We start from the raw sequence: 22824 nt of genomic DNA on the forward strand, positions 1-22824 counted from the left end.
TATTGCAACTTAAATCTTATGTCGTAAAAGGCATTTTCACGCACGTTTTATCTTTCAGGATTTAATCGTCTGTTTTCTAAAAAAGAGGCAAAATATTTGAATCATTTTCGAGATATTTAGAAATTAAACACCCCAAAAAGTACCCTGGAAAATCGAGAATTTAAGATAGGTTTTAACCCCCAAAGTAATAGGATTGTTCCACGATCAATCGTATCGGATTTTTCACCTCCATTGTCAACAGTGTATCCGATCTTTTTTCACTGAAGCCCACAATATTAATATTTTATTTCGTGTCTTCCTGCGCATGCGTCATTTAGTGTCAACAAAATATATCCCCACCTGCCCATGCAATAATTATAATTTCTACACGATAGAACATGATACAGAAAACCTTGCTTCATGAGATCTATTTTCACTGTGAATAGGATGTAATACCAAAGAAAAACCCGTGGATACAAGCTAACATTCAAGGCAGGTTCACAAAGGAGAAAAAAACAAACTCCCCCAACTTCATTTTCCCGTTATAAAGTTCAAAACACCTCGCTATTTCGGTAAGTATCATCTTCCTTTCTCATTCAAAAAAAAATATTTTTAAGAGTACTCCTTTGACTTCTCTAAATTTTTTAAATAAAAAAAACAGGCATTGAAGTTATGAGTTTGATATCGATTTATATGTGACCAAAGCACGGATATTTACAATTGAAATTTCGTGTGTAGCGTCTTGAAAATGATTCAATTCCTTAATGCGCAGAGTGCCTAATTACAAACTTACGTCTTGGGGACAAAAGAAGCCATAATGCCTCAGGGTTGACAATTATTGTGTAAAATTAGTCTGAAAGTAGACTATATTTTATATTTCAAACACCTTTCTGTACTGAACTTGGATAGTTTCAAAGTATGTCTCGTTATTTTTTAAATACAATCTTTTTTTCTAAAAACAACATTGACATTTTAGCGAATGATTTGTTAGTATTCCAAATAAGAGGCCCAATCTATTGTCTCATTGAGTATTGGAAAGTTCCACCTTAACGGGGAAAGAAAAGGAAACTTAAATGATTAACAAAAATACAGAAATGCATTGATATATTTATATATGAAATACCGCTTTCAATTCCGACAAAAGAGCCGTTGAAAATTTGTTTGCAAGTCGTACCAGATAAGAGCATTAACGATCAGCATTATATTATTTTATTTAAAATGTTGTTTTTATTGGTAGAAATAAATGTATATATTCTTAACACACATGTTTTTGAGGACTAAAAACGTCTTCTGAGATATTTGAGGGACGTTAACTCAAGAAAGGCAATAACACAGATAATAACCACTAAAAGCTCATCAAATATTTGCTCAAATAAGCGAACGAATTCATATTCATTGACAATGTTTGCAAATGTAGCTGGTAATATTGCTAGGAATCGTAAATTATTATAATTGACCGATGAACGAGACGAAAAACTACTTTCTCTGCGGGGTTTTATTCAAATTGCCCTGTAAATAAATATCCAACATTTCATATCCAATGAAAATACGAAAGCTTCCTTGCTCTTTTTCCCTTTCCTGCGAATAATCTACCTCTGCAAATCGTAGTTGCAGAATAAGTAATACAACTTAAATCGAATAAAACGAATAGCCAATATGAGTAATTTTTATTTTCATAATTGTAAATGCTTTCATTTCTGTTCCATCCTATCTTCTCTGCACCAGTCTCAGAGAATCATTATATACACTAAAAAAAAAATATCTGTTAAAACTCGCGGTCAGTCAAAACTATATATGACGCATCATCATTTTTTTCAGTGGGATCTTGTAATAATGACTTTGGGCTCGGTAACATCAATATATTTGATGTTTTCATAATTTCTTTGTGTATCTAGTTTGATGAGCTTGACAAGAAAAAGAGAGAGAGAGAGTTAAGTTATAACTCATTATGTATATGAAACAATTGCGTGACCACAGAAATATTTGGTAATATTGGAGTTCTGTTTTAGCTGCGCGTCTTACGATATCTTGCTAATCTGTTTGTTATTATTTTGCTCGTTTGATGTTCTTGTGTTTGATCGTTTGAACGTTCGTTCGTTTGTTTATTTGATCTTATCTGTTTGTTTGTTTGGTTTGATTAAAAAAATCAAGGAATTCCCTTTTAGGTCCATAAGATTACCTAAGAGAATACGAAGTACAGTACTCCATATTCTCAGCTCTTGGATTAGCATACATCATAAAACGAATAAAGAAAGAGATAAGTTATCGGGAAACATGATGACAACACAAGAGCCAGTTGAAGACAGACCACGATGTATTTTAAAAAACTTTACTATTCTCATCAAACTACGACACTTTGACTGTACCAATATGACTCGGTTGCCATCGCAAAAATTGTGTTATAGTAACGATAATTAGCAATAAACAGGTCTAATGATTGTGCAATGAGAAATGAAAACTCGTATTTAAAAGCGAATATTAGCTTTACTGATCTTGTATCAGATCTTCCGTAAAAACCATTTCGTTAAAGTTTTCGTTTGCCATTTTTCTGCTCCAGGTTTTAGATTAGCGGGAACATGGGCTCGAGTCGCGACCGCAAGGCATCTTTGGATACGACTTAAAATAGATAATCTATGCATGCTTTGCGCTCGCGATTGGCTACAAGGCCTACTCGCAAATAGCTTTTTTAGGTCAATCTATTTTCGCCAACCACTCTCTGAGTTTTTCTGCTTTTCCCTCAAGTCCCCAGAATATCGACTTATCGACTCACTGAGTTTCTCAGTATTTCCCTCAAGTCCCCAGAATATCGACTTATCGACTCACTCGACTGAGTTTCTTAGTATTTCTCCCTCAAGTCCCCAGAATATCGACTTATCGACTCACTGAGTTTCTTAGTATTTCTCCCTCAAGTCTCCAGAATATCGACTTATCGACTTACTGAGTTTCTTAGTATTTCTCCCTCAAGTCTCCAGAATATCGACTGATTCGACTCACTGAGTTTCTTAGTATTTCCCTCAAGTCCCCAGAATATCGACTGATTCGACTCACTGAGTTTCTTAGTATTTCCCTCAAGTCCCCAGAATATCGACTGATTCGACTCACTGAGTTTCTTAGTATTTCCCTCAAGTCCCCAGAATATCGACTGATTCGACTCACTGAGTTTCTTAGTATTTCCCTCAAGTCCCCAGAATATCGACTGATTCGACTCACTGAGTTTCTTAGTATTTCCCTCAAGTCCCCAGAATATCGACTGATTCGACTCACTGAGTTTCTTAGTATTTCCCTCAAGTCCCCAGAATATCGACTGATTCGACTCACTGAGTTTCTTAGTATTTCCTTCAAGTCCCCAGAATATCGACTGATTCGACTCACTGAGTTTCTTAGTATTTCCTTCAAGTCCCCAGAATATCGACTGATTCGACTCACTGAGTTTCTTAGTATTTCCCTCAAGTCCACAGAATATCGACTGATTCGACTCACTGAGTTTCTTAGTATTTCCTTCAAGTCCCCAGAATATCGACTGATTCGACTCACTGAGTTTCTTAGTATTTCCCTCAAGTCCCCAGAATATCGACTGATTCGACTCACTGAGTTTCTTAGTATTTCCTTCAAGTCCACAGAATATCGACTGATTCGACTCACTGAGTTTCTTAGTATTTCCCTCAAGTCCCCAGAATATCGACTGATTCGACTCACTGAGTTTCTTAGTATTTCCTTCAAGTCCACAGAATATCGACTGATTCGACTCACTGAGTTTCTTAGTATTTCCTTCAAGTCCACAGAATATCGACTGATTCGACTCACTGAGTTTCTTAGTATTTCCTTCAAGTCCACAGAATATCGACTGATTCGACTCACTGAGTTTCTTAGTATTTCCCTCAAGTCCCCAGAATATCGACTGATTCGACTCACTGAGTTTCTTAGTATTTCCCTCAAGTCCACAGAATATCGACTGATTCGACTCGCTGAGTTTCTTAGTATTTCCTTCAAGTCCACAGAATATCGACTGATTCGACTCACTGAGTTTCTTAGTATTTCCTTCAAGTCCACAGAATATCGACTGATTCGACTCACTGAGTTTCTTAGTATTTCCTTCAAGTCCCCAGAATATCGACTGATTCGACTCACTGAGTTTCTTAGTATTTCCCTCAAGTCCACAGAATATCGACTGATTCGACTCACTGAGTTTCTTAGTATTTCCCTCAAGTCCCCAGAATATCGACTGATTCGACTCACTGAGTTTCTTAGTATTTCCCTCAAGTCCCCAGAATATCGACTGATTCGACTCACTGAGTTTCTTAGTATTTCCCTCAAGTCCCCAGAATATCGACTGATTCGACTCACTGAGTTTCTTAGTATTTCCCTCAAGTCCCCAGAATATCGACTGATTCGACTCACTGAGTTTCTTAGTATTTCCCTCAAGTCCCCAGAATATCGACTGATTCGACTCACTGAGTTTCTTAGTATTTCCTTCAAGTCCCCAGAATATCGACTGATTCGACTCACTGAGTTTCTTAGTATTTCCTTCAAGTCCCCAGAATATCGACTGATTCGACTCACTGAGTTTCTTAGTATTTCCCTCAAGTCCCCAGAATATCGACTGATTCGACTCACTGAGTTTCTTAGTATTTCCCTCAAGTCCCCAGAATATCGACTGATTCGACTCACTGAGTTTCTTAGTATTTCTCTCAAGTCCACAGAATATCGACTGATTCGACTCACTGAGTTTCTTAGTATTTCCTTCAAGTCCACAGAATATCGACTGATTCGACTCACTGAGTTTCTTAGTATTTCCCTCAAGTCCCCAGAATATCGACTGATTCGACTCACTGAGTTTCTTAGTATTTCCTTCAAGTCCACAGAATATCGACTGATTCGACTCACTGAGTTTCTTAGTATTTCCCTCAAGTCCCCAGAATATCGACTGATTCGACTCACTGAGTTTCTTAGTATTTCCCTCAAGTCCCCAGAATATCGACTGATTCGACTCACTGAGTTTCTTAGTATTTCCTTCAAGTCCACAGAATATCGACTTACGGTGAACACTGTAAAAAATAATATAAAATTTCTTTTTACTTCAAGGTCGTCAAGGGGATTCCAAGATTATGATTCAATGGCTTATCGTCCAATCAAACTGACGTTCTAGCCGAACATTCTCCTTCTCTTTCAAATTCAATTCAATAATTCATGTTTCAAATTTCTTAGATTTTTTTCTCGAACTTGCCCGTTGAGAAACCAAAAAACTTATAGAACAAAAAATTTTGCATTTCCCTACAATTTTTTTTCAGTCTTTTGTTAAGATATTTAGTTTTAACTTCTCTCTCAAGGCTGTCAAATTTGAACTCGATTATAGCTTTTAAGGTATCAGCCGTTAACATTCAGGTCACAACAGGAAGTAGAAATAAGAATAATAGAAATTTCGATGAACTATTTTGCTCGAAGCCAAAGGGTTTGACAATTACTTAATTATGACAACTCAGACTGAAACTGATAAAAAAAACACATACATTATTTATCATTTTCAGGACAAGTCTCGAAGACTCACTAATTCTAGGCGAGTAATTCGCGCCAATAGTTGTTATTAAACTTGTTGGAACACAGGTAGCCCAAGCTTGGTTTCTGTGGTGTCCTGTTATAAGGAAATGTATGGGGAATCATCAAAAATTTCAATAAAATCATCAAAACGTGAAATAAAGCCTCGAAATTTTACCTAATCATTGAGAAATAGCACTTCTTTCGCTCTGCGTGGTTATTTTTTGAATTTAGCCCGTTTTAAGGATTTTTTCCCCCACCAGTAAGAAATAAGAGAAGGTTGGAAACTCGGGATCCAAAAGCGAGCCATCACGAGTCTTTGAAACCTCGTACGTCTTCGAATTTTCTTTCCAGCGCCAAATTTTAGTCATGACCCTTCTCTCACATCCCTATAGAACCGAGAAAGTGGCATTAGAGATTAGTCTTCGCGTCTTTAAGCCATGAAATTTGCCTGTATTCACATACTACCTCGCTTGTTCTGACCCGTACTTGGAGCTCACTGTACACCAGTTCAACGGATTTCTTTCGGCAACCGACCCGAGGTCACGCCGGAAGTCTTCGTATCGTAAATGCGGATTCGATTTGGATATCGTATTTCTTCGAAATTATAAGTTAAATACTTTTGTATCTTAGGCTGTTAAAAAATACACTCACCATAATTTTCGAAATTATAAGTTAAATACTTTCGTATCTTAGGCCGTTAAAAAATACACTCACCATAATTTTCGAAATTATAAGTTAAATACTTTCGTATCTTAGGCCGTTAAAAAATACACTCACCATAATTTTCGAAATCATAAGTTAAATACTTTTGTATCTTAGGCCGTTAAAAAATACACTCACCATAATTTCGAAGAAATACGATATCCAAATCGAATCCGCATTTATGATACGAAGACTTCCGGCGTGACCTCGGGTCGGTTGCCGAAAGAAATCCGTTGAACTGGTGTACAGTGAGCTCCAAGTACGGGTCAGAACAAGCGAGGTAGTATGTGAATACAGGCAAATTTCATGGCTTAAAGACGCGAAGACTAATCTCTAATGCCACTTTCTCGGTTCTATAGGGATGTGAGAGAAGGGTCATGACTAAAATTTGGCGCTGGAAAGAAAATTCGAAGACGTACGAGGTTTCAAAGACTCGTGATGGCTCGCTTTTGGATCCCGAGTTTCCAACCTTCTCTTATTTCTTACTGGTGGGGGAAAAAATCCTTAAAACGGGCTAAATTCAAAAAATAACCACGCAGAGCGAAAGAAGTGCTATTTCTCAATGATTAGGTAAAATTTCGAGGCTTTATTTCACGTTTTGATGATTTTATTGAAATTTTTGATGATTCCCCATACATTTCCTTATAACAGGACACCACAGAAACCAAGCTTGGGCTACCTGTGGTTGGAAAGGTCAAGGAAAAACAATTTCGAGCTTTGGAGCCTTAACTAGTGTCTCTAGGAGTTTTTATTCCAAAACGGAGCGAACGTTCGAGAAGTAAGCTATTACTCGGTGTAATAGTGCAGAACTTGACTACAAAGAAAAGAAAATTGGTCTTGGTTAGCGTGTTGGCATTTTAGCTAAACGCATTTTTCTGCGAAGAAGAAGTAACCGAGAAAGTTGTGAAGAATAACTTCGGGAATCATCTTTTGTGATTCGTACCAGGTAACTTAACAGAATTTCACGACAAAATGATTTTAAAGAGATAGCACAGTTTTGTTTATGCAAACATTTTGAATCCCCGACTAGATATAGATCAGTAACTGGTAAGCTGCATTAGAAAAGCGCTCTCTTAGAAAAGCCGGTTTTTCGATAAGCTCCACTGAGAGCTAGTCATAGGAAGTGAATTCTCTTCAAATTGTATTGAATATTAAAATCGACAAGGTGATGTTTCTTAATCAGTATTGAACTTGAAACTACCTAAGAGTGAGATATAATAAATGTAATGTTAGAATATTTCAGATAACGTCTCGTAAGTGCGTTTTTATCATATATATATTCTCTCTGACATTTTTAAGTGTAATCTTAATCATGAAGTATGACGTCCTCAAATTGAAAGCATTTCAACTGTATGTCGTAGTTAACAAAGAACTTGAATGGTAAGAAAATGTGAAACTTTAAAACCGAAATTCACCTTGTTAAATCGAGATTTATTACAAGACGTAGCTGAAAACCTCTGTGAAATAAAAAAAAAAGGTGCAATATTGCAAAATCTTCAGTTTATTCTAATGATCTTAGCCTGGCAGATTATATCTATTTTGCATTCGTCCGCCTAAAAATTGGTAAAAACCACACGTGAGACACTCAACGGAGCATTAATTAAGCCTACAGTTCTTGAAAAATAAGAGAGCTATGTTGTGACAAGAGCAGAAAGAAAGATAATTGAATCTTTCCTGCCAAGTTATTTTAGCGCATGAAAAGGTAGAGTGCTCGCACTAAACCCGTGAAACAAATACTATTTTTCAGTACTAAATGGTGATAATTAAACAATAGGAAACAAAGGATTCTGTATGAATTACTACTAATTAGTACTAAATATTATTCACGGGTTTAGTGCCTGCACTCTATCGTAGAATCGATGATAATGTACGTGATGGAAAACTAGATAAGCTAACGAGAAATCTTTTGTTAACGTATACCAACATGGCGATGATGATGTTAACACTGAATGATTAAAATGACAAAGACATGGCGGCATTATACAAATTTTAACATTATTAAAACATTGTTATCGTGTGTTCTTTTAGGATCATCCATGATGTTCAAGGCGTTCCTAGCGGTTTTTCTTGGTGCTGTTACGTATCATTCGAACCACGTGACCAATGCATTGTTTATATCTTGGAAAGAAAAACCCCAAATTACTGCAGACGATATTTTTATTGATCTGAAAAACTTGTTAGTTCCAGGTAATTTAATGTTGGCTATTTTTCTTTCTATTTCATTTGAGGTTTGGTGGATGGGTGGAAGGTATAGGGGAGGGAGGGAGGGAGGAAGGGATGGATGGATGGATGGATGGATGGATGGATGGATGGATGGATGGATGGATGGATGGATGGATGGATGGAAGGAAGGAAGGGATGGATGGACGGACGGACGGACGGATGGATGGATGGATGGATGGATGGATGGATGGATGGATGGATGGATAAGTGAATGATAAGTGTATGGATATCGATGGATAAATGGTTGAAATAGGCGGATACAATTCTAAAATAGTGATTAATAAGTATACTTCACCCTGTCATTTTCTTACAGAAATCCCTAGGTTTAATAAAATAAATGGTAAATTCCTAAACTTAACCAAGTCTCTGACGTTCGACCAGCGTTGCGAGAAAGGCCTACCCTTGTCAATGGCCTGGTTACCGAATCAACCATATTCAGGAGTCATTGGGCCGAAACGAATCAACAAAACGTTCGGGTTTGTTGCTTTTGGAATCTTCCCAGGTAATGTTACATATACTTTGCCTTTTCTTTATGTACGGGAATCAGTACATTTGCCTCTCACCTTTAGGGTCTGGGTTTGATAATTACTGGACTTGATTCTTGGGGTTCCTTCCTGGAAAACCTTGAACTAAGCGTGCAGTAGCTACTAAAGAAATAGAAAACGCACGCACGTTTTGTGTGCTGTCATAAAGCACGCGGGGTTGGCAGAACTCGAGAGACGTGTTAGGAGAAGAACGACGCGTAGCGGAGTGCTTCTGGACCGGCACTTTTCGAGTGTACTGCCAATCCCCAAGTGCTTTTTGACTGCACACAGCACAGCAAGCAAGTTTTTTATTTCTTTTATAAAATACAAATTACAATAATAGATAGGAATGACGCAACGGAAAGTGCGAGCGCGTGCAATGTGCTCTCATAAAGCACGCGCTCTAAACCAATCAGAACGCGACATTCATAACAGTTATTTTATACATTTGCTTAGTGAGCGCTTATTTTTTTAAAGGTGGTATTTTAATAAATATTTTTTTCACGAGGGGAAAAAATGGTTTTGAAGGTAACGTGATGCGATAAAAACCAGACCAACCTTACTGGGCCCGGTTGTACGAAGCCTGGGTCACGCTATCCGACGGATGAATCCTTATCCAGTGGATAAATTTATTGGATAACAGCATCAACTTATCCACTGGATTAGTATTTATCCGCCGGATAGCGCTCTCCAGGCGGCTTTGGCCCTGCATTGTACTGTTGTCTTACAATTTTCTTTGCTTATCATTCATGTTTCAGGCGTTTTGAATCAAATAGTGAGTCATTGTTGCCCCAAAAGTAAGATAGTTTACGGTAAGCTGCTTCGATCAGTGCGCCAAGCAGAGGAACACCTGTCAAAGAACATGTACGACTTTACTTATCCTATTTACGTACAACGGTGAGTAGAAGAAGAAGAAGAATAGGATGTATTTCCTGAGGGAAAATATTCGTTATGAATGTACCCATGTTAAAGGACGAAGTGGTCCTTTTGAAGGACAAATGTGATAATTTTGTAGCCATGTTGGAGGACAAATGCGATAGTTTTGTAGCCATTTGTCGTAGACAAATGTAATCAATTCGTAGCCATATTGGAGGACACACGGATCATTTTGTAGCCATGTTGGAGGGCAAATGTGATAAATTTTCATGTTTTCTTTTTACCTCAGCTGGAGCAGTAAGACATACAAGGATCAACCTTTCATTCCTGTGATCCATGCCCCTCGCGTCGTGCTTGTCGTTTATGATGACGTCAAAATCTCCAAGACAACGCTTTTGATTGACACCATTTTCTATGCCTGGCCATTTTTACTATTTATTCTTGGCGCGGCTTTGGCAGCCGGGCTGCTGGTCTGGATACTAGTGAGTATTATGGGTTATTTGTAGGGGTTCTTGTGGGTTTGGGCGACATTTGGGCGAAAACCGTGGTTTTTCGGGGGAACTTTGGAAATTTGGAACGAGCGAGAACTGAAACCGAGCAAAAAAATAAAAAAACTAGGTCCCAATTTGCTCGCGGGAACGATTTGCAGGCTAGCTTATTCGTTATATATACTCGATCGTAGGCTGGTGAAGATAGAGATTAAGATTTGCAAAATCAGGAGGACGATGAAGTCAACCGGAAGTGTAAATAATTTCTCTTTGGGGTTCTGTTGATTGGAGATTTCATTCGAAAAATAAGCAGTAAAGTCATCTCATCCTGGTTCATTATCTTGATAATTATCATTATCTTATACACTTAACATACCTGTTTGTTCTGATTTAGGAAAAACTCGCGAACTCAAAAGAATTCACCAAATGCTTTATTAAAGGAGCTTGGGATGGATTCTGGTGGGCTGTCGTTACCATGACAACAGTAGGGTACGATCCTCTCTCATTTTCATTACCACATCAGACTAGAGTTACCTCAAGATACCGCCAATGAAAATGTATATTGATATTGGCGCTTTACAAGTTGATAAATATTATCATAATATTATAAGATAAATGTTTATAGGAAGGTTAATGGGGTCCATGTAGTACACAACAATATAGTTTTTCTTTTTTGGGAAACGAAAGTCTCTTGTCATACAAAAATATTTGCACATTTACTGTTTTACTATATTACTGTAGTGAGACATTGTAAAAAAAGAATAATAATGAAGAAACAGAAAACGCATGCGTGTGCAGTTATAAAGCGGGCCGGGAGTTGGTTATATCTGTCCTCCAAGATGTCTGCCATGGAATCCCCCTCATATGTTTTGTATGGTTGTTTCTGTCCTCCAATATGTCTGCCATAGAATTCCCCTAATATGTTTTGTATGGTTGTTTCTGTCCTCCAATATGTCTGCCATAGAATCCCCCTAATATGTTTTGTATGGTTGTTTCTGTCCTCCAATATGTCTGCCATAGAATCCCCCTAATATGTTTTGTTTTGGTTCAGATATGGTGACAAGTCTCCCAAGACTCTGCCCGGTCGAATCTTCTGCTTTCTTTGGATTATCGTTGGCATCAACATCGTGGCCAGTTTTACAGCTCTCATTACAGCGACAGTAACCGCCAATACTCGCCCTTACTTCAACGCTATTGGAGCAAAAGTATTTGAATTTTGAATTTTGATAGTTATGATAATTTCCATAATTCTGAATGTTTAGAATTTCATTTTTTTTAATTTAAAATTTTTAAAATCTTGAGTTTTGAAAACTTTGTATTATAAAGAATTCTTACCGCTATCTCACCGGACTACTCTGGTCTTCCTGTCTCTAGCTAATTAAGAGAGAGACTGAGGAGAGATGAGTTTCTCTCTGACCAGTCCTTTAACCCATATTCATCCGCGTGCCTCCAGGCTACCGCCACACAACTGCAAGCTAAAACATTCGCGGGCGACTCTTGGCCCGAGATCCCTCCAGTGTGGACACAGGTAGCCCACTAGGAATGAAATACCGAAACTCTGACAATGAGAACGAAAATCTTATTATAGATTGGGGCCGTGAATGGAAGCGAGGAGTTCAGGCTTGGAGTAACAATGAATGCTGATATGATAGGTAAATAACAGAGAGTAAATAACAGAACCAACAGATATGTCAGCCATATTGGTTGATAATATAGCAAACATGTCAGCTATGACGTCACAAAATTCAAGAAAAGTCGACAACACATGCGCAACAAACCCGCCATTCAATCACATTTTGTATACTGCTCTTTCCTGGTTTTTCTTCCTTTCTAAATATTATCCCAACTGCATAACTTTTTGAAAGACATTTTTATTCATTTCTAGCCAAAGTTTTCTTGTAAATATTAATTATGAATAGCTTTTCAAGGACGACGAAAATTTTAAAAAGAAATTATTATTATTTTTCTAAATAGCGTTCAATAACCCCTCAACGATGACAAAAGCCCTAAAAAAGCACGAGATCGACGGGTTGTTGATCGATAACTACGCCTTAACAAGATTCTCCAACGATTTCGCGCAAGAGAAAAACATCCGATTAGAATCGACGATTGAACATCGAATCAACTACGGCATGGTTTTACCATCTGACTCCAATAAAGCCGAAACATGTGTACGTAGGTACATGAAGAACTATCGTCAAGACATCTTTACGATCATCGCTAAACATTTAAAACCTTTAGAACCGGTAAGGGCCGACTGGTAACTATCTATTTCTTTACACTAGTTTTTAGCTAGTTATCTATTTCTTTACCACCACCACCACCACCTCCACCGCCATCACCATCATCATCACCACCATCATCATCATTATTATTATCATTATTATTATTATTATTATTATTATTATTATTATTATTATTATTATTATTATCAGTATTATTACTCATTCTTTGCGACTGCAGTGCCTATAAGTCAGCGGTATCTACTTATTTCTTTACGACCGCAGTGCCTATAAGTCAGCAGTAATATCATAAAATAATCTAGACTTTACATTGCATGTTTTGAGACCGTAACTTTTGTTTTTATCGAAGTTTTCGTGCAAAATACTTCACCACTATTTTCTTGAAAACGCATCCCACATGGAAACGAGCACTTACGAGTGCTAAGTGATCAGAGTCTCAAGCGTCTCATCGGGTATGCTGGTCATAGCAAGGGGTTAATCATCTACGGTCTAGGGGCCGACTAACCTCTCCCTTAGGCTTCGGCCGAGCTTCCTGATCAGTCTGTAAATCCAGGGATAGCGGTGTCGGGGTCGAAATCTCCGGCGCAGCCGTAAATGCTTCGCGCTGCCATACGACGGTTCAGCACTCGATGTCTGGAAGTATGGTCCTTAATTAATCGCATCATAAAAATTCTGAGCTTTCTAACAGATCATTTTGGCAGAGAAAAGTCATCCAAACTGCGCATGCGCAATTGTGGTGGTAAACGCAAAGCCGAACAGACAAGTTTGACATTATATCTTTTAATATGAAATCATTAAAAAGCAATTATCTTGAAAACATAATCATCTAGCTTTAACCGGACCTAGTTTCCCGACTTAAAATCAAACGTGTGGTTAAGTGGGTTGCGTTTACGATGGAAACGCAGGGTCCCCAAAGCAAGCAATTTTCATATTGATTTTAGATCTCTTATCTAATGCACAGGGCAAGGGTGGTCGCTCCGATTACAGCGTCGAAGCAGCAGGACAGCTTTTTTACCAGGAAAAATTTTTTCAAAAAGTCATTAAATTTTGTGGCGTTGCTGTCGGTTCTCTGGTTGCTTTTGGTCTGATATGGGATTTTGGATACAGACGGCATAAGTCAGGTAAATGAAAAACGAAAGAACAAAAGCAAAGATTGATCACATGAACAAAGACAAAACAAGCTAGCAAACAAGTAGGCAAACAAGGAAGGAAGCATGCAGACAAGCAGACGAAAGAGCAGGCATGCTGGCAAGCAGGCAAGCAGGCAAGCAGGCAAGCAGGCAAGCAGGCAAGCAGGCAAGCAGGCAAGCAGGTAAGCAGGCAAGCAGGTAAGCAGGCAAGCAGGCAAATAAACAAACAAGTAAGCAAAGAAGGAAGGAAGCGAGGAAGGAAGCGTGCAAACTAATGAGCAGATATAAAAATACAAGTTAACAAACAAAATAACAACTACTGAGACAGACAGACAGACAGACAGACGGACGGACAGACAGACAGACAGACAGACAGAGACAAGGAAAATCAAAAATCTCAAATGTTGCTACGAGCAATCCTTCGACACTCTAATTTTACTCTCTTATTCACTCCTGTGATATACCAGCATTCCACAGAGTCTTCGCTGAGAGATTTGGTTGTATGCGCAAAGCCGTCCTCTCTGAAGACAAGCTGATCGACGGCAACCAAGAATTAACCGCGATGGAAAAGAAACGAAAAGAACTCCTAATGGAACACAAAAAGTTCCAGTCAAAGTGGATAGATCAACTGTCAACATTAGGCAGCAATAGGCAAAAATAATTTCGCGTTATAATTTTTTTCCAAGAGAGCATTAATGTTTAGTAATATTTATTAATATTTATTAATGCATAGATGTTTATTGATATTTATGCTCTCTTGTCTTTTCTTAAAGTAGTTAGAAAGCTTTTTTCTGTGACTGATTTCATATATTGTCGCGCGGATTTTGAAACATGTGAGGTGGAGGCACGTTAAAATTCCAGACAGCGCGGGAAACTTTGCGTGACTAGTTGAAGGCGACGAGGTTTCGTGACTTTCAACTAATCACGCAAAATTTAAATTTCATATTCAAAGATGCTAATCACTAGTATTTCAAGCAGTATTTAACACAAAGGAGACTTAAGAGGCCGTAGGAGGCCATAGGAAGAACTCGCAGTTTATATTGCGTCACCATAGATTCTGTAAGACGATTGAGTTGCGTCAGTTATATAACAAACTCAGCCTGTATTCGATACCCTGTTGGGCGAAAGCCATGCAAAAAACACGAAAAAACTTAAATGCTTTGTCAGTTTGCGTCGTAGGAAAATGACACATTGGTATGTGCCCTCTTGTTTTTTTTCGTTTACATGCTTTACCCGCTTTTCTTTTAGCTTCGTTTAGCTTTTTATCTTTATCTTTTTTTTGTTGTTGTAAATATGAGAAAGTTCTCGATAGCAAGACGATGGAAATAACAACAGTCGCGCATGCGCTGTATCAAGAAATACCGCTGGTCAACAGATGGAATGTATGAAACATTTGCATGTTGAGACAAATAGAAAAAAACATATATATAACAATAGGTCGTCTTTCTTGTATGCTAAAAATCATAAAGATCTAATAATAAAACTTTCTACAGGATTGGCTATCTAAGCCCGTTTACGCTGTTTACATATTCAGATGAATCTGTCCTCCTGCTTCGTAACATTAGGCCACGTGACCATATCGTTATCCAACTCCCCTCCCCCCTTAAGTTCGTAGTCTATTTCTTCTGTAACACGTATCCATACTTCAGCAGGAAGTGCCAAAATGGTTGATGGATTGTGTAACTTTTATTACACAGGTCCGTCTGACAGCATTTCATCTGGCATAGACCTGTAGCTTTGCACTGGTTGATAACCTGGTCACATGTGTCTTTCATCATACAGGCACGTGCTGTCAATGGCTTTTTTTCAAGAAGCGAACACGTGTCGAGTCCAGAAGGGCAGGTTTCCTCTTTGTAATTGCTATTGATACCAACAAAGCACTTCAAGGAAACGACTAGAGAATATGAATAGGAAAAAAATAATTTTAAAATTTTTAGATAAAAAAAATTAATTTAAGTCGTTAAAAATTTTAATTTGAAAGCACACTTAGGAGGTTATAAGGTTCGTATAACCTGAAACTAATATTGATGACGTCGTACGGTGATTTTGACATCATAGAGAAATAGAAAATGCGCGCACGTGCTGTGTGCTGTCATAAAGCACGCGGGGTTGGCAGAACTCGAGAGACGTGATAGGAGACTTCTCTGGACACTTCTCGAGTGTTCTGCCAATCCCCAAGTGCTTTATGACTCCACACAGTACAGCAAGCAAGTTTTTTATTACTTTTATAAAATACAAATTACAATAATAGATAGGAATGACGCAACGGAAAGTGCGCGCGCGTGCAATGTGCTCTCATAAAGCACGCGCTCCAAACCAATCAGAACGCGACATTCATAACAGCTATTTTATAATAATTTTTGACAAATCTTGCATAGTTGATAGATATAATGAACCCAAAATCCATAGTTACGTTTATCCTGCAAATATTTTTTTCATTTCTTTGACATTTTTAATCGATTTTTTTTTCGTGCCTCGTGAGGGAGGATTGCTTTGTGAGCTATTGGTCTCTGCCCAATGATCGAAGCTTAAAAATAAATAATAGATATTAATAGATGTTAGTTACCTTGTGGAAGAGTAGCCAACAAAATGCAAGGTATTCCCAAAACAAACTTCATCTCTTTGTTTTAAGTCGTTCTTGTTCCAAACTCGCAACGAAAAGCTTATAACTCGCAGATGTACAAAGATGAAAACACTTGATTTAGCAATATCTCACAATATAATGTCAAAAACGGCCTAACTGAACAGTGACGTAGTGATGACGTAACCCTCTGATTAACCAATAAGAAGGATGAATTTTTTATTAGATTTGTGTGGTGACCTTGAGTATCAAGACCAGGAAGAATAGCTTCAGATACCGAAAGAGAGCTGTCCAATTGCTCCTCAACTGAACTAAAGATAAATTTATTTTGCATTCCGTTCAATATATACAACTTACAATTCTTTCAATTTCAAACTGAAGATTAACAAGTTTATCCGAAACCTTACAGTCAAACCACCTCAAGCGTAAACACGTAGAGTTCATTAATGACTTTATTTTTGGATTCTTGATTTCATTATTCGATTCGAACATTCATTAATGAAAACGAATCTTCAATATTCAAAAAATAATAATAATTTGAAAATTCGATTCACTTGGTTTGTAGGCTCTTGTTTATAGCGCAAACAGAAGGTAAGTCATTAATATTACATATTCCTTGCACAAAAAGTTGTTTTTGCATTTCAGTTGCATATATGCTTGGCTTTTGTATGTGCCAGGCTTTGAAGATTCGTTTTCAATAATGAATATTCAAATCGAATAATGAAATCAAGAATCCAAATATAAAGTCATTAATGACCTCTACGTGTTCACGCTTGAGGTTGTTTGACTGTAAACAACCTCTGAGCTACAGCTAATGTAAGTCAGAGCACGGCTAGACCTGCTCCAACTCTCGCTCGTTAATTTTTTTTCCGTTGTAAACTCGGATTTGCATAATGCACTTCCTGTTAGGACTCCTTTCCAAACCAAGAAGGCAAGCCGTCATTACCGTCATAATACAGTCAATACAAGAAACGTTGTTGTCGACCATCTCAAGCCTACGCGACTGGATCGAAAGGAACTCTGGGTAGCAATCATTGAATCCGAGTTGACGAAGGGCGGATCTAGCCAAAATTTTAGGGGAGGGCTAAGTGAGTTTAGGGGGTGGGGGGGCTAGTTGAGTTTCTTCCGTCAACACAACGGAAAACAATATAAAAAAGCATCGCTTTTTTTCTGCTGAAGGGGGGGGGGGGGGCTTTAGCCCCCCTTTGCCCCCCTGGATTCGCCCTTGTTGACTCCATAATTTTATCTGACTAGTTATGCCTGGTTTACAGCACGAATCGTCGTAGGCGTGCGGGAAATGTTGAAGGAGACGTTTTTTTAATGCCTTCATATTTTCGGAATCGTGAACTGAATCGTGACTACTTTGTTTTTCTTTCCCTTAACCCAAAGACATGCATTTGATGAATCGTTTCTCGCCAATATTATCTTTACTACTAGTGGGACAATTAATTCAGAAATATTTAACCGCTACAGTGATTTTTACCCATATTCGCTTTCGGTCCAGTCGCATAGGCTTAAGTCGATCAACGACAACCAAAACCTTCTTTGGTTCTCGAAGGCCTGAAGTTTGATAAACAAGCTAGCGGCCCCCCTACTGAGGAAAGATCGGAAGACGCCACGCTTCACGTAACCCAACGTGCAGCTGCCCCGACCTTGAGTAACTATGATTGGCCCGGCAAAAATGCTCTTTGTTCTAGAAGACCTGAATTAGAAGTTTGATAAACAAACTAGCTTGGCTTGGTTAGAAACAAGTAACTTTCTAGCTAATTGGAGAGCAGTTGTTACAAAGGGGGGACAAATGGGGGAAAAGTAGCTGGAACACTAGTTTAGCGATATTTCTTTTTCACAAAAGGTCATCACAACTTTCTTCGTGTCACATGCAGCCAATCTATCTCTGGTTGGCACATGAATTACAGAAGGATTCTAAGTAGGGTAAACGGGATCGTCAAAAACTGATAAGCCAAAAACCTCATTCGACTTTCAAGCTCTTTATGAGACTATTAAAAAAATACAGCAATAAAAAGGATTAAAGAGAGACTTGCCACACTCAATAACTTTTGAAACAGCTAGTGAGATTTTATTGAAAAATTTCACTTAAAAAAAGATGGAAATTTCCAACGAAACCTCTAAGATTTGTTTTTCGCCCCAGGCCATCCATCCGCGCATTCTTGCCCTACCTTGAATAGTATTGGGATTTTAGGTAAGCATACAGACAGATATACCCTTGAATAGTATTGGGATTTTAGGTAAGCATACAGACAGATATACCCTTGAATAGTATTGGGATTTTAGGTAGAGGTACAGACAGATATACCCTTAAATAGTAATGGCTGTTAAGTAAGGGTACAGACAGATAGACCCTTGTATAGTATTGAGATTTTAGGTACTTAATATCTTATTACCTCGTTCATACAGCCTCATTTCAATGTACGATTTATTCACAAATACCAACGATAAAGTAAAGAATGCACAACTTCGACAATACAAACTTTTTAAATTCCACGAACCTTCACTGAATATTGAATGCACTCTTATACGAAATCGAGACTAACCGAGTACTGAACAGAAAATTCCAAACTGGAGTATATATATGTAATATTGTACTAAATATCTAAACTGAATTAATGATACTTTATTTTGTATTCCCTTCAAATTAGTTATAAAATCTTCAAGTTTTTACACTCGACGAAATAATGGATTTGGTCATCATATGTCCGCTTGGCAAATGTTGGGCAAATATGGTGCTCTATATTTGCCCATACATTTGCCTATGCAGGCAAAGGTCGGGGTAAATTTCTAATAAATTTGCCATTGCTTTGCCATACATCTGAACACATGGGTAAATATGTTATATATTTGCCCTTAGTTTAGACGCATTTACCCAGTGGGGATATATGATAACCGTTTTTGCCCTATATTTGCCCTATTGTCAAATGAAGGGCACATATGAAATCAACTTTGCACTAGGCTTTGCCCCATATTTACCTGGGGAGCAAATACAATACCCCAAACTGAGTATATCCGATGTGAGGTTTCCGTTTCAATTTATTGCAATCAAAACTTTTCAAAACAAATCAATAATTTTTCAACTGAATTATGATGGATGTTGGCTTGTTTTTACGACTTACGAGGGGGGAGTGCATGCAGGTCCATCTCAGTCATATGTGTCAATTTTTTCTCCTAACGCATGACATCAATGTTGCGACCACATTAATTCAATCATTGTTTTGCTTTGATGTCATGAAAGTGAGGTTATATGCGTTGATACACACAGGAAAAAACGCGGACGATGTATTTATAATATGCGTAAGTCGTACATGCGTTTTTTCCAGTGACAATAAGAAAACTCATTAACCCATTAACCTCAGCTGCATTTCAAACCGCTAACATCTGTAATATTATTTGAAGCATCAATTTTGTTTAGTCTAAACATATGAATTCATCTTTTTTATTCCCAATATATGCAGTTTCATTCATTATTATTTTAATTCATCTAATTTTAAACTCATCAAACAATTCATTCAATTTTCATTTTGACTATCTAGTTACTGATGCACAGTTCAAACAGTTTATTTTTGATAGCTTTGAATATTTTTCATGGATGATACTTTACTGTCATCTCCATCATCCGTACAATTTACGTTGTAAAGGACAAACAATTAATACTCTTTCTTTGTCAATAACATCGTAAGCAGCAACAAACTGGCTATGTATCCTTTTAATGGGAATGAATGTAGAGGGCCCTTCCATTTCAAACAAGTTTCTGCACCAAATTTCATGTGGTCTGCCAATCCTGTGTCTTTCTGGATGTCGCTGATACCATCGAACCTTTGCCATACACAATGATTCCTGCTTGCCATCAATTATAATGGTTTGTTTAAGAAAGAAATCGACAACACCGGGGCGCAAGTCAAATGAATCGGTCTCAATACTGCCACTATATTGGCCACACCAACTTGCAAGAATGAAGGAAGAACGTTCCAGTCTAGAGTCAGAGGACCCTAGCTTTGTCCCCGAATATCCAATGGTACTAATTCTCTCAAACGTATCGGTAACACATTCAATGACCGAGTGTTGAGGTAAAATTGTTTCATAAGCTTTAAAGAGATATTCTGTATAGTCATCATCAAGAACATCAATGGATCGAGGTGAAAAACATGAGTATGCATTCATATTGCTCCACTCTAAGCAACGTAGTACTTGACCAACTGAAAGATTAAGTGTTGATGGTATTGATGGGATGCTTTCGCCAAGTGTTCCTACTTGTTGTGCCTCCTGAAGAAGTTGAAATACTGGTTGGAAAGTTTCTCGAAATCTCTCTGGTAAAGGGATATCTCTTAGTTCATGCTTTTGGAGAAATTTTCTCATGATTTGTATTTCAACAGATCTATTGTTAGTTCGAAACGCTCCTAAAATCCCATTGAAACGTTCGAAGCTGAAAAGCCAAAATGAATATACAGGCCCGTAATCTAAAATACATTGTTTGAGGTGCAGGTGTAGATGCATGTTTGGCGTAACACGTTCCTTTCCATATCTTTTTTCAAACGATTTACAAAATTCCACTAGGTAATCATGTCCTTCTTGTAGCTCTTCAGTTGTAATAAGTGGAGAGCAAAGGTGAAAGCAGGACAATACGAATAACCTCCACAGCTCCAAATCATCTGTTGGAACGATACTCCAAATGCAGAATACAGAATACAAGAGAGTCCATGTTTTCCACTGATCAGCAGTAAATCCTCCAAACGATGTTGATATCTTTTTTGGGAGACGCCCAATAAATGATGGTGCTTTGACGTCATCTACCTTTTCCTGGATTTTATTCAAATTTTCTTTAGAAATAATTGGCGTTTCAGCATTTAGCCATACATTTTTCATTAAATGTTTTGCTGTCCCTAAAAACAAATTGTGCATAGGATCAACAACATGGTAACGAGTACAATCGAAGTAAGGCAACTGTAAGAGTTCAGAATATCTTGTTCCAGTGGAAGTTTCAATTTGGTTTCGTTCATCAGCGGTTGTTGCATTGAGTATTTTCTGAGCCTCTCTTCGGTGCTCTTCATTTGTCCTTGGTGTATCGTCATCTTCGAAACCTGAAAAATTCATGCTACTAAAATCTCCGGGAAAAAATTTTGTGCACTTTGAGCACCCTCGGTGAGCAGTACATCCTAAGAAACCGCAAACTTTTCTTAGTGCAGGAATGTCACAAGCAATACAAAGGAGGGCAGCTCGAAAGCATCTTGCTGTTCTACTCCCATGAGGCCGAACTTGGATGCCTTCGTGCCACAATAAGTTCAATTCGGCTACAAGTGCTTGTAAGTACGTATTGATATTCAATTTGGGCTCGTGTGGACCAGGTATTACCCCAACTATTATTACGTTTTCCTCTTTGTACCTTTCTTTTCTCGGAAGATTTAGGAGGACCATATATATGACTCCAACGCTATAGACACTGTGCTTAAAAGGCTGAAACCAGTCAACATTCAGCATAAAAGCATAATTATTAGGCTGGGCAAGGAAAGGAGTGCCGTTAAAATATTGCCAATCTTTCCACACTTGGCCATCGTAAATATCAACTAAAATATCGTCCGGTACATTCCGATTTCTCCAAATCTCACATTTTTGTACAAAGTCTGGTCGCTTAATAAAGAGAGTTAGAGTGTCTCTGATGCTTTTATAACAATAAACTTTATGTGGGTACAATTTCGTCTGTCCATTTTTCAAACGAATTTCCTTAAGCAATTCCGCTCCACAAGGTGTGCGGCGAAACAATTGACGGTGATTCGGAAAAGCAATGTGAGAACATGGTTTAGCAATGACACGCCCGAATCTTGTTGTTATGCAGTCTTGAAAACGGTATAGGGTGTAGCATTTCGGACAAACAACATACTTTGAATGCTTATCTTTAAAAGAAAGATAATTTTTCAAGAGTTTGAAGGAGCTCGGGAAAACCAATACTGCGGTTGGGAAAATGATTGGCGAAAGCTCACACAAAACCTGAAAAATCGCTTTAAAAAAGGCGAGGAGAATATCAATGCCTCGGTCTGGTACAGAAAAGTATGCAGACCAAAAGCACACAAACAAGGCAATCCAGTTAATAAGGGTCACTCGGGAACTTGCTTCGACGGCAACGCTTATTTCTGCACTAGATTGTTCAAAATCTCTTTCTACGTCTTCGATATCAATATCCCAAGTTTCAACCAATCTCCTTTCATTTCCTCTTATCTCTTCATGGTCAGATTCACTGTCCAACTTGTCATCCCAAAACACTTGATCTTCTTCCTCAAAGTTATTTATTCCGTCTCCTTTAAACATAAGCAAATACGATGTATTTTATTCATTCGGCATTGTATAACTGCAACATAGTATAAGATAAAGTCTGAAACCATTATAATACTAGAAAAAAAAATGTCAGTAAAAAAAACCTCATGGGCTAAGGGACCGGTCATTTTTTAAGTTGGGGGGGGGGGGGGGGGGGGGCCTGAAATTTTTGCTAGTGAAAAATGGGGGGTCTTGAAATTTAAAAATGACTTTTAGGGAAAATTT

The 22824-nt window shown here is 37.9% G+C and overlaps 2 protein-coding genes across 2 annotated transcripts; one reads left to right on the top strand and one right to left on the bottom strand.

Annotated features, from left to right (window-relative positions):
- The first annotated feature begins 321 nt into the window (after positions 1–321).
- LOC116307021 (uncharacterized) lies at positions 322–15207 on the top strand. Its single transcript, XM_031717162.2, has 11 exons — positions 322–551; positions 8245–8403; positions 8753–8941; positions 9722–9860; positions 10129–10321; positions 10722–10816; positions 11379–11532; positions 11916–11979; positions 12302–12573; positions 13532–13691; positions 14168–15207. Exons 2-11 carry the CDS (start codon positions 8253–8255, stop codon positions 14359–14361), a joined length of 1611 nt encoding a protein of 536 aa, XP_031573022.1. The 5' UTR covers positions 322–551; positions 8245–8252; the 3' UTR covers positions 14362–15207.
- On the bottom strand, positions 15127–16426 carry LOC116307022 (uncharacterized). The gene is made up of 2 exons (XM_031717164.2): positions 16267–16426; positions 15127–15594 (listed from the first exon to the last, which is right to left on the bottom strand). The coding sequence occupies exons 1-2, from the start codon at positions 16316–16318 to the stop codon at positions 15317–15319; spliced, it is 330 nt and encodes a 109-aa protein (XP_031573024.1). The 5' UTR covers positions 16319–16426; the 3' UTR covers positions 15127–15316.
- Between the last annotated feature and the right edge of the window lie 6398 nt (positions 16427–22824).

Source organism: Actinia tenebrosa, unplaced genomic scaffold, assembly GCF_029948245.1.
Source record: "Actinia tenebrosa isolate PJP-AT-01 unplaced genomic scaffold, QUT_ActTen_1.0 PGA_scaffold0__85_contigs__length_37466705, whole genome shotgun sequence".
NCBI classification, from domain to species: Eukaryota; Metazoa; Cnidaria; class Anthozoa; order Actiniaria; family Actiniidae; genus Actinia; species Actinia tenebrosa.